The sequence below is a fragment of the Limulus polyphemus genome, unplaced genomic scaffold (assembly GCF_000517525.1).
Source record: "Limulus polyphemus unplaced genomic scaffold, Limulus_polyphemus-2.1.2 Scaffold1079, whole genome shotgun sequence".
In the NCBI taxonomy this organism is placed as follows: Eukaryota; Metazoa; Arthropoda; class Merostomata; order Xiphosura; family Limulidae; genus Limulus; species Limulus polyphemus.
The window spans coordinates 106,396-121,434 of NW_013666689.1; the positions used below are offsets into that span (position 1 = coordinate 106,396).

The 15,039-nt window shown below is 28.7% G+C and overlaps 1 protein-coding gene across 2 annotated transcripts in view; it reads right to left on the reverse strand.

Moving 5' to 3' along the window:
- Positions 1 to 15,039, reverse strand: part of LOC106462038 (rho-associated protein kinase 2-like) — a 109,873-nt gene that overhangs the window by 39,724 nt on the left and 55,110 nt on the right. For both annotated transcript variants that reach the window (XM_013921911.2, XM_013921910.2), the window contains 5 exons: positions 8,816 to 8,907; positions 8,151 to 8,310; positions 4,324 to 4,366; positions 3,442 to 3,536; positions 2,134 to 2,251 (listed from right to left, as the gene is read on the reverse strand). In XM_013921911.2, the coding sequence (XP_013777365.1) occupies positions 2,134 to 2,251; positions 3,442 to 3,536; positions 4,324 to 4,366; positions 8,151 to 8,310; positions 8,816 to 8,907 (508 nt within the window). The remainder of the gene's footprint in view (positions 1 to 2,133; positions 2,252 to 3,441; positions 3,537 to 4,323; positions 4,367 to 8,150; positions 8,311 to 8,815; positions 8,908 to 15,039) is intronic.

The window sequence follows — 15,039 nt, forward strand, 5'->3', positions numbered from 1 at the left end:
GTTTGATTTGTGTTCATTCTAGAATGAAAGAGGCAAAATTTATATTTATTCCATAATTTTTTATGGCATTGGTCAAACCTAGTGAGCCCATACAGAAATTTATTACTAAAAATAACAGATAAAATATAGCTTTTCTTAAGAAACATTTGATAAATATCTGGACATTACAAAGATTTCTCATGTGAAATTTCAAAATTTTCTGATGCATAAAAGTAATTTTAATCTTAAAATGAAAATTACTTTGAATGATAGATAGGCAACATGCAAAAAGAAAAAGAAAAAAGGCATGAGAAAAACATTGCTTTACAAATCTTAAGACTTTGATATTTTGGGTATGAAAGCGCTATAATGTTTACTGATAATCTGCCAAATTCCATTAAAATATGCTTACTAATTTAAAAGTTATAGCGTGAAAACTATAACAAGCACAAAATGGTTACAAGGTCAGTTCCAGGGACCGAGCCTGTGCTAGAAGAATTAAACCATACATAAGTCTGGAAAAATAAACATATAGGATAAAGTTTCACAAAAGTGTGTCAAAGATGATCTTAAAATTTCCAAAATTCACAACATATTACAAAAAGTAATGGCTATCCTTTTAATTTCTTATGCTCTATCACACGAACATTTTTAACAAATAAAATGGAACCTACCAAGAAGCCCCACACAAGATGTGCAGATGCTCACATGGGAAATTCAACTAGTAGTGGATATTAGCTAACTAATTACCTGACTCTTGTATTTGATTACACAGTGAGAATAACAACTACTTCATAGTTCTCGAAAACTTTAAAATTCTCAACTCTGGAACCACAGATTACAAACTCTTAATTAAAGAAAGCTTTTACATTTTTCACAACATTAAGTAATAACATTAACTCCATTCTGTTGTCATTAACTTGATCAATTCCAGATTCCCAGTGTTTTTATTGGCTTATTATTATTTTAAAGATGCAGTGTTCATACTTGTATGTAAGCTTTAATTATATCTAATGATTTTTCTTAACAATATTACTACACATATGCTGCATGTTTTATTGTACATTCCATTATATTGTTACCATTTAAGTTTCTTCTTTCTAAACTTTTGATTATATAACAAAAACTATTGCTTGATAGTTAATGTTGTTTCTTGTAGTTAGAATATTGTGAACTAGCTTTTTGAGGTTTTAATGCTAATGATGGAATTTAAAACCATTCTGAAATATATTTAATTAAAAATGATTTTTGGTATTACCATGTTTTTAATATTTATTATAAAACTTCGATTTCCACTGATGAATTAGTTGTATATACTTTATTTTCAAATTATATTGACTATTCTGTCAGTAATAAATTCAGTAATGTAAATTCTATGCAGGTTTTATTTTTGGACATTATTTTTTAAACTTGAAAAGAAAAGACTTCACAATTATATGTTTTTTTTTCACCAAAAAGTTTTTATTTTTCTTATGAAAACATGAACTGTAGTCGACTCAGAAAAAGGTGAGGTAACTTGAAAACTCAATACTGAAAACAAGAAACACACCATCATATACAAGAAAAAGTATAATAATGTAACTATAAAATTAGACAAAACCTCATAACCTCTTGAAGTAAGTAATGAATATTAAATGTGTATAAACTTTAGTGAAATTAAGGTATTACTGTTCTTAGTTCAATAAGATTAGAATACAATTAAAATTAATAAAAAACAGCAAGTAAATTGCATAGCTACTATTTCATTTTAAACAAAGTTATACTAAAAATGCTCTGGCTTTCTTTGCTAACATTCCATAAGCAAACAATATAAAAGAAATGTTTCAGCCTTATTTACTAACCTTTCATAAAACAACAAGCTGGTAATGTTTTAAATTTTTTCACAAACCTTGCACAAGAGAACAATATACTGGGAATATGTCAGCCTTCTTTATTAACCTTGCATAAGACAACAATATACTTGGAATATTTTAGCCTTCTTTATTAACCTTGCATAAGATAACATTATACTGGGAATGTTTTAACTTTCTTTATTTTAATAACTTCCATGAGATGAAAATATGCAATTTTGATAATGTTTACAAATCCTTAAAATATGATAATCACTATAAACTGTTGTGTTATCTTAATATTATCAATTTAAAATGTACCTACCTCTCTGAGGTCATGTCTGAGTAATGCATTATCCTTTTCTAATTCTCGGTTTTCATTACGTATACTATAGATCGTATTCTCTTGGTGAGCAAATTTCTCCATCTGGGTTAATGACATTCTACAACAATCAATCGAGATAGTTGACCATTCTAGCAAGAAAACCTTAACTCCAGCATTTGAAATGTATGTAATTTCTGCTTTTAAATTTAAAACACTCCACTAACATTAAACTAAATCAGGCTTGAAAAATAAAGCTTGTGAAATACCTTGTAATAAAGAAAGGTATTGTTATTATCATTCTCGTATTCAGAAAACCTTATCTCTGGCATTTTTAACAGAAACAGCTAAACATCCAATTCCCATGGGAAGTATGACCAAAAAGTGTTTCTCAGATCTAGTTAACTATCCAAAGGCAAACTCTGCTGAGTTCATTCAAATTAAAAAACATAAAAATAGTAATAAATATGTCTTTGGTCTTGCATATAAAAGTTCTAAGTTATTCAGAGGCATGAAAAATTGTCTTGAACTGCTATACTAGTTGCAAATTTAGTGTATAAACCCTTTCACATAATGCTTTATTTCATCATAAACTTCAGAACATTATGAGTGTTAAACTCTATGATCATCAATATCAGCAAAACAATAGTTGTTGCCAGAACATTTGACTCTACATTCCTAAAATTTGTCTAAATCCAAATTTTATAGCAATACATTCTGAATTTTCAATAAATCACTACTGAAAGTCATGCTTCAAAAGATGTGACAATGCATTATGAAGAGAGGTAAAATGGATTTTAATGTAACATGTTAAAAGTATTTACTGTAAATGTAGTTCTAAGTTCAATTAATAGCCCTAGTCACTAAGAAATCAGTTTTAATGTAATATATTATAAAGTAAACACGATTTTCCTGTAGTACGTTTCTTTATGCATCTGAGGTAAAAAACTAGTTTACAATACATAAATGCAGTTTCACGACATCCAACAGTGGGTAAAGTGGTGCTTTAAAGTTACAATTTTTGTAAGGGCATTTGTATTTTCATGTTTACTTGAAAAGAAATATGTATTTAGATTAAATTAATTCTTTCTGAATCAAGTAAGTCAATATGATACAACTAAATCTTTTGTAAGTTTAAAATCTGTTTGTGACAATATTACATATTTCTACTGTTTCATAATTCAACTGTTTATAAATCTAGACAAAAATATAGATAGCCTAAGACATTACATACAAAAACAACTATAAAATATGGGATACTAATATTTAATTGACACTCACGTATATATCATTATGAATAGAATTCCATACCTATACTTTTGTTCAAGTTCTTCATTTTGATTTCTTAAGTTGTATAACTCATTCTCTAGGCTCTCCAGTTTGTTTCTTACATCTTGGGATAAAGACTACAAACCATACAACCAACAAAATTCAAACCTGTTAAATGCTGATGTATTCACAATAAAAACAAAATTTTAATATCTACCATACCTTAGAGCCATCAGAACCACACAACCCTGTGATTAATTTGTTCTAAGCTTTTAATGGCAATGGCTTAAATTAAAGTAACTTAAACACTTAATATTCAATTATTGTCATCACTCTAATAAAAAATTTCCAAAAATCAAATAGGTAAACAAAGAAGAAAGTAACACCCAAGAGACAAAAATGAAGTTATATGACTATTACACAGTTAATTTACAAACAAACAAAATGTAGCAATAGCAAAAATTGTAATAAAAACTGTTTAATTTATTATTTTTCTTTATTCATTTTCCTGAATTTAAAATCCTCTTCAAATTGTAAGAGAAAAAATCATGTATTTGCATTCATCTCATAAGACCAAAGCTATTTGGAAATTTATAAAACAACAAACACAGCATATTAAAACAGCTGTTAATTAAGTCACACATGATTTTAGATAATAAACTGGAGCTACTGAATTCAAATAATAATTATTCTATAGATTAAATCAACTGGACAGCAAATATTATAAACCATAAACTAATGCTTTATAATATTGCATGTGAAGTAAATACTACTGCACAAAAGAAAAAGACATCAATAAAAATGCTAAATTTTAATGTTTTGTGTCATTTTCAATATTTCCAAAACTTTATCCTTCAATAAAAGCAATAAAATTATGTTTTATATGAACATTTCTAAGCAAAGAAGTATAAATTCACAACTCACTTCATCGATGGCTTCATGGTGTTTTCGTTTTCCTGATAACAATCTAAAATCAATAGTAAAGGTTTTTAGTAAGACAAGTAAACAAAAGTTCCCACCTTATATAAAAATCTGCAGCCACTTGTCTATGTTTGACTTTGTGATATCAAAATGACCTTCATCAATGTTTGTTTTGCAATATTTGAATAAAAGGAATATCATGATATTTAAAAAAATCCTGAATTTCCACTAGTATGACCCATTTTCTCTTAGCATGTCATCATCTCTATTTTATCCACCACCCCTAGAAAAAGTATGAAACTAACGTAAAATACTCACTATAAAATCGTTATTGCTCAAACAAACCATAATTTTTATAGCCTTCAATTTTGTTTGGTTACAGAGCTATAGAATAGAAACTTAGACCCCTCCTGCCACATCCTCTCTTTCACAATTCATTGATAGTTCTCTCTTACATTTCATTATATATTACCTATAATCAATAGAAAGTCAAGGTTTTCATCTATCAAATGACGTACTATATAACATTTTGTTCTGAACAGAATATTGTCAAGTTCACTCACAGTACAAGATTTGTTCTTGTGGGAACTTCTAAAGTCTTTGCATTTTTAGTAGAAACTAAAAGCACAGAGAAATATAGAATGAATATATAAAAACCTGAAGGAAACCCTAGAAAATATGTCTAAATACCATCATACCTAAGACCTTTAGCATCTAATAATAATAATCATCCAAAAATGAATAAAAAAAATCAGAAAAGCCAGCTTTCTGGAATATGGTGTGCAAAACAACATTTAACATTTTATCAATAAATTGGCCAATTTTTCAGATATTGAATTTGAACCAACTTTTTTATTGTCATGCCACAGTGTCAGTAAAGTATAATAAAATTTTAGATTCATGCCTTTTAGTTTCAAATTGTTATACTTGGTGCAAAAATAGTAACTGGGATAAACATTTCACTATAAAAACAATTTGAAACAATTTATGTATCCTCTTTGGGTCAAACAGATTTCATTTTCTTATCTCTTTATAATCTAATCTAGCAGGTGTGTCACTCAAAATGTAAAACAGAGTTTACAAATGTTTCTCAAGATTCCTTATAGAACCTGCACACAAAAAGAGTATTAGAAGTTCTGATAACTGCAATACACCCAAATTTCACAAAAGGTCACTAGGTAATCCCATTTTGAAGCTCTAGCCATGTATCACCACAGAAAAGTAATTGAAAATGGGCAATTCCATATAACACAGGTAAGTTGGCATGCAATTACATTTGCATAAACTTAAAAGAGTGAGTAGTTTGGTGGAATTTTGTATTTTTCAGGGTATGCCCAATACACTCTGTTAGTGATTATTGTCTGAAAAAAAAAAAAAGATTTACAAAAGAGAATTCCCCAACCTTGGGCATTTTGTCCCTGACTTTTCCACATTTTCCCTGACTGTGTACACCCTGAATAATAGAACTTTGAAAATTCTTAAGCTCCCTGTAAGCATGATAACAATATAATAAATATATTCTAATGTCCTAATGTATATACATTGCTGAGAGACCCAATTTTATTTGCAAAAAGGTCAGAATTCCTCAATTACAAGGTACCAGTGGGGGGGAACCAAGAGTCACAATTCTTAGAGACTTCTGATTTGTTACAGAGTATGTTTCATACTAATATTTTTCCTAATTTTTCATCAAAAGGTTTATTTCCTGGACTATTCACTTGAACAATTCACAACTATCATCATTATAAATACCTCTATGATAAATATTAAAGTTATTCCATAGCCAGTGTATTTTTTTCAAAACATCACATAAATCTTAAATCTCTAGTTAACTAACAGTTTTTAATAACCATAGCATCTGACATTTTAATACAATTTACAGTTCAGGCAAGTGAATAACCAAATATGGAACAAATTATATTACACAACCAAAATATTTTCACATCCATTACCCATATTGAGTTTAAAATTTTCAATGTCTTAAATCTATCTGTACAACTGTGTTAAAGTGCATATCATGACTTTTACAGTGTTACATTCAAAATTAAATAACATTATTATTAATGTATATTAATAAGTATGGCATGAAACTATAGTTATAATTAAAATTTGATACTATCTAATTTGATTTCAAAAAGAAATATTCAGAAAATATGAAACGTCATATTTCTACATCTGAGCTCCAAAATTTTATAACTAGTAAAATAGGTTTGTACAGTTTCCAAACAATTACAAATACAAATTATATATAATTACATGTAAGAATTTAAAACCTCTTACCTTCTTTATTTGCCGATATATCAATAAATTTGTCAAACCCATCATAGAATCACCTCTTTCTCTCTATCTTTTGACATTGTTTGCTAACAAACCCTACCTGGCTGATGGACATGCTTACAACCAATAGAAAGATCAGATTCTCCTCTATATAAAACATACAATTGTCCTTTCACATTTGGTGGAGGAGAGCATTTACTTGATATAAATATCTTGACATGTGATCATGATTTGACTGCTCTGAACAACTAACAGAATTCTATAAACCTATTTATAGTTTACTCAAAAAAAAAAAAATAGATTATAGAAATTTTGAGACAATCTATTTCAGTCTATTTTTTGTCTTCTTATATCTAAAAGGCATACTTGATAAGCACATGAATTTTTTTGACACCCAAATTTGTAAGACCCAATAGAAAGAGAAAATTATCCACTATATAAAACATACAACTGTTCTTTCACATTTGGTGGGGGACAGCATTCACTTGATAGAAATATCTTGACATATGATCATGATTTGACTGCTCTCAGAACTTAGGTGCAAATTGCAGAAACTATTTTCTTCAAATTCATAATATCCTCTCCAAATACAAAATTCTCCTATCTACAGTTCATATCAATAAGTTATTACACATAATTATACTCAATGAAATAAGACTTTTACATTCTTTTGATTTGTTGTTAAAAACTTCAATGAAAAAAGTATCAAATATAAATAATTATACCATCCCTAAAATTTCACAAGAAAAGTTATCACTGTAAAGCCTTATTATATCTCTTTGATGTATTGAAAGAACTTTCCAAGCATGATTAAAAATTAAAGAAGAACAGAAATGTTATAATTTCGACACATAATAATTGAAACACAATAGGAACTACCACAGCAGAAAAACTATTTTATGGCTACTAGTATTACTAAACCTAATGTAGAAAACAAAAAAACATATGATTTTGTTCTATAGATATAGAACAAAATACACAAAACAGAAACAAATATTCCTATAGGAACAGATTTTATTATCATAGCTAGCTTTCTCCCAAACAAGGAAAATGATAAAATACTCCATAATTACCAAAACTAGTCAACAAAAATACCAAAAAACAAAATTTTATAATTAGTAATCTGGTTATAACTTAAACAAAAAAATACTCCTCGAAAGTGAATATGTTTATAATGAATATCTTCATGAATAAAATAAAAACTAACCAGAAACAAGAGCTTCATACTTACTAAAACTATTATAACTAATATTGACAAACAAACAACAAATATAAATTACCAGTATCATTATATATATATATGCAATTGGTTCTAACCAGAAACAAGGACTTCACACTTATCAGGACTACTATAATTACTAATAACAATATACTTAAAATTGGTCCAAACAAGACATAAAAAGGAACTTCATACTTTTTAGACCATTATAACTAATAACGAACAAAACACCTTTACAATTACTAATATCAGGTTTAAAATTATGAGAACTTCACAAATACAATATTATATACAACAAAACAACGGCAGGAATTATTTAGGTACTATAACTTACTGGTAATCCCCTGAGTATGTAAAACCTATAAATGGGAGATTGTTGCCTGCAAAAGTTTTTGGTGGTGGAAAACTTTCTTCTGAACTATCATCTTTTTCTATTTCATCAAAGTTACTGGTGTCATCATCACTTGCCAGTTCAGGTACAACTGGTGGTACACCTGAAGTTCAAGAAAATTTCTAAAAAAATCCCAAAGTACTAACTTTTGTTTCATTATGTAAAAATGTACAAATTTCAAGCACCTGATACTCTATTAATACAGACTATGAAAGATATGTTTTATATTTTAACAGTGCCTTTAGTTATTCAATAGTTAAGATACTGTATTATATCAAATAGTTAAAAGTATGGCTAAATAACTTAAACATTTTGTTGAAACACCATACAAAATTGGTCAAGTTAAAACCAATAACCAAAACATGCCATCTAGGTAGCATCTTTCCCTATGGCTCTGGTGATTCAACAAAATTTTTAATGTTTATAATATTATATTAATACGTGAAGACAAAAATCATATGTTGATAAACTTTATAGTTAATGTCATCTGACAGTCAAATTATCATCATTGAAACAAAAACAACATTTTGCAAGCTAAACATCTTTCTTGCAAAAATTGCATATATTTATCTTGTAGCTATTTGGATAAAAAAAACAAAAAGCATTACATTCTCTGATGTTTTCAAATGTCCACTGGTCATTGTGAAAAAAACGTCGTCTTTTAATTTCATCAATACCATTTCTTCCTAATCTTTGTGATCTACAGAAATTGGAAAATTCTACTTTACTGAAAAAAATATATTTAGTAAACCTATTTTACTTTTCCCATAAAATTTTAGTCTACAAAAATTTCTGTAATGTATTTTTTAACCTTAAAATGTAAATACTTCCTTTAACACAAGAAATTGGAAAAAACAAACTAGCAATTATTGTAGAAATATTACATGCTACCACATTAAACATAAAACTTAAGTGAAACTACAGATGTATTTTAAAATTGTATTGTATAAATGTATTTTATCTCAATACTTTTCAAAAAAAGTTGTTTTTGAAACTTTCTGAAATTTAATTTTTTGATAAATTATTTTATATATCAATTAATTTGTTCCTCACTAGAGGTTCATGTACCAAAAAAAACAAAAATGTAATTTTTTAAATGAAATTTTACATTTTCCTTGTCTGAATATGTATTTCTGAGATTTTCACCTCTCCACAGAATTGAGAACTACTACCTTGTGCAACTGCCAAAAAGAATTTTGCTTGAACAAGCTCCAAGTCTTGAAAAAACTCCCACTCCTATATATATTAATATGTACTAAACCAGTGTATGATGCAATCAGCATCATATTATAATCTTCCACCAATAAGAAAATAACTCATCCTTCGTGCAAAATAGTTCCAGCAAGCACATTGTGTATTATCACAAGCTCATTCTTGATGAGGCAAAAAACACTGGAAGTAGAAAAGAAGAATGAGTGGTTCTAAGGAGAGGTAAGTATCTATCTGAAATACATTTCCAGGTAGGGAAAATATTAACTTCAGAAATGCTACTCACCTCTCCACAGAACTGAGAGCTAGATAAAGAAAGTTAAGAAGATGAACTTTTTATGAAATTACTAGCATCAAAAAGAAAAATTCCATGAAGCCTGTCACTCACTGAGTCAGCTGATGTGGGTGTGTAGTGTAGATAGAGCAGAAAATCATGCCGTACAAGAAATGAGAAATACTTAACTGGAATATATAGTATGTTACGTATTAGATTTTAAAATAGTCTGAAACCGAGTTAACTGGTACTTCAAATTTAGTAGTTAAATTGTACTTTGGATTTAGTATTTAAATATATGCCGATATATAGTCAGTTTATGATATTTGCCAACAAGATTGATACACACAGTTTTCTTTTTTTTTTAACACAAATCATATGATTTCTTTAAAATCATATTTTGCTGTTTTCCAACTTCATACTTGTGAATCCGTGCTTTCAACTTTGGAAGGAAGTTATTGCTGTTCCAAAACAGCCTCTTATGAATTATTTTTATTAAAAAGTTGTTACAAGCAATTCAATAAAGAAACATTATGGTACAATGCTTATTGTGAATATTGTAGTTTTTGCTTTAGGTACATAACCTGAAAGTATAGCAGGATCTAACGAAAATACTATTCTTGTTTACATTGAAGTATTCACGCTTATTTCAAATTTATATAAGAACTATTAAATACGTAACATTTTCTCTGTTGGGATTTTAACTAGTGATATAGGAAAATAATTATATATTCACATCCAAAATTAGCATTGGATTAAACAACAAACAAATCGTTAACTTGAAAACGTAATATTTTTCATTTGAATCGTATAATAAAGAAGTGTGTACCATCCTTGTGTACTGTTTTGTTGAAAACAATTCAACCTTGGAAATGTGTACCATCCTTGTGTGCTGTTTTGTTGAAAACAATTTAACCTTGGAAATGTGTACCATCCTTATGTGCTGTTTTGTTGAAAACAATTCAACCTTGGAAATGTGTACCATCCTTGTGTGCTGTTTTGTTGAAAACAATTCAGCCTTGGAAATGTGTACCATCCTTGTGTGCTGTTTTGTTGAAAACAATTCAACCTTTTATATAACAAATGCATATGTGTTTTTTTAGGTTATCGGTTACAAACTCTGAATTAATGTCGAACAAAACTGTAAATGAAAATGTGGCCTTGCGTTTTTTATGTGAATTAAGTCGATGTAAATAATAATAAAACTGATTTATTTTTTTCTTACACTGTATTGGAGATGCAACGTAATATTTAAGAAAATGTATACATTCTATAATAAATTACACTTTTTTTTCATTAAGATTCTATATTTACTCATTACAGGAACTGTGTTTGTTTGGAAATATGCGGATCACTTAAAGAATTGTTTTTAATTATCAAATAATTTTAATAATACAATAATATTTTATTCTGAATGACCGACTTCATGAAGTTTTTCTGGAAGGTTCTGCTTGTGTTTCCTATATATAAATCCCTGAGAACTAAGAAATAAGTTCAGCATTGTAATAGATAATTCCTTCTTTGAGCTTGTTTTCAAAGTTTCCTTATTTATTTCTGTTAATTAAAACGTCGTGAGAAACAAAAATACCAATGGAGGAAAATAAAACATATTTTACATTCTTTGTGAAAGGTGTGTACATTAGTTACCTTTGTTCACATATCTTTATATTGGACACTCAGTACATTTGATTTAATAGACTTTCCCATCAGTATAAAGTTATCTCTCTCAAGAAATTTGTTTAGCTCACAATCCGGTTTTATAAGTTTAAATTCATGCTATGTTTTTTCACTTAACATTGTTAACAGCTGAAGACGTTAAGATGTCAGTAACTGGAAGAGTACATGTAAGTTTATGATCTAAGGTAATAAAAACAGGAGAAATAATTTATTGAAGTCCTGCTGATATTAGAAAGTACTGAATTGTTACTAGTAGCCTTGTTCTGGACTTTAACTAGTGTTTTGTGCATGTTTTCAAAAGGGTAGTTTGACTTTTGCAACCAATTAGTTACGCAACTAATTTTTTTCTTTAATAGCTTGCTTTTTAGTACAAATGTTGGAGGCTAAATTAAGAATACATTTTAAGAAAGAGATTTTTTGGGAAGGAGGTGGCCCAATCACATCTATCGTAGTTGTTAGGTTGTTAATTTCTAAGGACATTCGTGAAAATCCATCTTTTGACCTATTAATGTGACCATTTAAGAAATTCAGGCTAGAAGTAATTTCAGATTCAATGGCTAACAGGAAATCCTGATTTAACTAACCTGGAAACCTGTAAAGGCATCGTTGACATACCTAAGTGAAAATGGTGGAGGTTGTAATGCCTTACACATTAAAACACATTAGAAAGAGCTGATGAAATGGGACTATCCATAATGAATGCCAGTTTTAACAGATTCTTTAAGCCTATACTAGGGCTAGAAGTTCTTCTGTAAGGATCTTGTCTAACATGTTCTAAAATTACATTAGGCTTCAATAGTGTCAACATAAACCTTACATCTAAAATACACATAATAAAACTAAATTCCTTTACTTGTTAAAGGATGTTACGCATATATCTTAGAATATGATCATAATAACCAAAAACAATATTGTAGAAAGTCATAATTAAAAGATTAATAACTAGACACGATTGATCTTATTTCAAGATAGATTTTTGGATTCCAAGAAAGTTGAGGTATACGACAATTATTACATTTAAGGAACTCATGAAATTCTTCAGTAATTTTGTTTTAATTCTAAAAAGCAAACGAAAAAAAAATCTGTAATAAGGAAAATATCCCTTTTCGTTCATTCACGAAATATCTAATATTTATCTGTAACTGGGGGTTTAGAACTTATGTAATGTACACTTGATAATTATTCACAGTTGACTCAAAGTTACCTGAAGTGCAATATATGTAATGACCCACTGCTGACTTGAACCAGTTCGTGAATTACGTAATGACTAACTGTTGATCGAAGCTGTCGAAGTGTAGTATATGTAATGAATCAGTGTTGACTCTAAACTGTCATTAATTGTCATATACGTAATAACTTACTTTCGACTCGAACCAGCTCGTGAAGTGTAGTATATGTAATGAATCAGTGTTGACTCTAAACTGTCATTAATTGTCATATACGTAATAACTTACTTTCGACTCGAACCAGTTCGTGAAGTGTAGTATATGTAATGAATCAGTGTTGACTCTAAACTGTCATTAATTGTCATATACGTAATAACTTACTTTCGACTCGAACCAGTTCGTGAAGTGTAGTACATGTAATGAATCAGTGTTGATTCTAAACTGTCCTTAATTGTCATATACGTAATAACTTACTTTCAACTCGAACCAGTTCGTAAAATGTAGTATATGTAATGAATCAGTGTTGACTCTAAACTGTCGTTAATTGTCATATACGTAATAACTTACTTTCGACTCGAACCAGTTCGTGAAATGTAGTATATGTTATGAATCAGTGTTGACTCTAAACTGTCGTTAATTGTAATATACTAATAACTTACTTTCGACTCGAACCAGTTCGTGAAGTGTAGTATATGTAATGAAACAGTGTTGATTCGAAACTTTTGTGAAGTGCAGTGTGTGTAATATCTTACTATTGACTCGAAACTAAATCCACATCAGGTTGTTCCTTGTTCTAATATATGAGTTTTAGTTTGTTTTTTTCATTCATTCTTTACAATACTAAGCTTAATTTAATTAACAACTTGAATTAAATAAATTCTAAATGTGTTAACAAGAACATCTAATTTTAAATGATGTTCAAATACTTACCGTTATGTTTCTAGTTATTTGATGCTCCTTACCTTTCGTGTTTTTAAATTTTTCTAGTCTGGCAGTATAAATTATGGGGAACCTTAAAATGTATTTTATAGTTTGAAGTAGAAATAAACAATAATGAAAATATGTGGTCTGGCTAGAATGACATAGAAATGTAAATAACACAACACATTTATATACATATAATTATGTAATGTAAATTAAACTTACTACTTATACTATTGGAAGAAATATCTGTCTGTTCAAAAGTATGAAGTATGTGTTTCTATTGGCTTATACATATCAGTGATTTAATATCATACTATAAGTGATGTAATAGTGGTAACAAAATAAAATATTAAAAAAATTGTAATTAGGGCAAGCCATATTAGTTTCCTTCAAATGATCCAATAATATCGAGTGTACTCGTATTGTAATTGTACCAATGATACTACATCATACGAACTAGCTAAATACATAGACAACAGCTTGAATGGTTAAACAGAAATGTTTAAATATCGCATATTGAAATAATTATGATGACTTTTGAATAACACCATATTTAAGACAAACATATATTGATGCAGAGGTTACACAACGATGGAATACGATATTTAATTGCTCTATCCATTTCATTTGTTTGTAAGTGATTTAATTCTCTGTGTTTGACATCAAAATTGTTTCACGTATTTCCATTGTTATTTTTCTCACGCTTATTCCAGATTTTAAAGTTCAATTTTGTTTTACATTTCTTTCCATCATAAGAGTATGTCGCATTTTGTCAATTATTTTTCTCTTTTCATATGTATTAAAATACTGTTATCATTGAAATATGCTTTGAAAAAAAACACACCAAAGTATCAGCTATGTAATGAAACTCACTTCAGAAGAATAGAGGTAGATCTTTCGTTGAGTGGCAAGTTATCAATTTTTGATACGCTTTATCAGTGTATTATCGCCATTCAAAGGACTTCATTTCCATTTGGACTGATTATCATTATTTTAAATCTTGTCAGTATTTTGGTATTTGTATATGTACTTAATGTTGTGAGTAATTGGTTCAATTCCTCTTGGTAGACACAACAGATTGCCCAATGTGATTTTGCTATAAAAAATACATACACGCATAACGAAATATGACGTTTAGGTTCTCCTACAGAAAATAGCTTTTGCGTTGTTATAAAAAAAGGTCAATTAGAAGGTTTATCTAAGTAAACTCCTTACACCCACACAGTAATGGAGTACGACGATACTTAGTTTCAGTAATTCTTGTTTTAAAACACATTTGATAGGTTAACATAAATTTACAGCGTAAACTAAATAAAGAAATAATTTTTTCCAACCCTAAATATATTCCCAAATTGTTTTTTATAGCTAAGTTTCATTTGGGTACTTTTTACCATAATTGAAGGAAACAACACAATTGAAGACCCAAATCTCCATTGTTTACAACGAGACTAAGCCATGTCGACATTTTTTATATTAGTGGTTAGTGTTTTTTTCTAATTTCGTACAAAGTTACACGAGGGCTATCTTCCGCTAGCCGTCCCTAATTTAGCAGTGTAAGACTAGAAAGAAGGCAGCTAGTCAT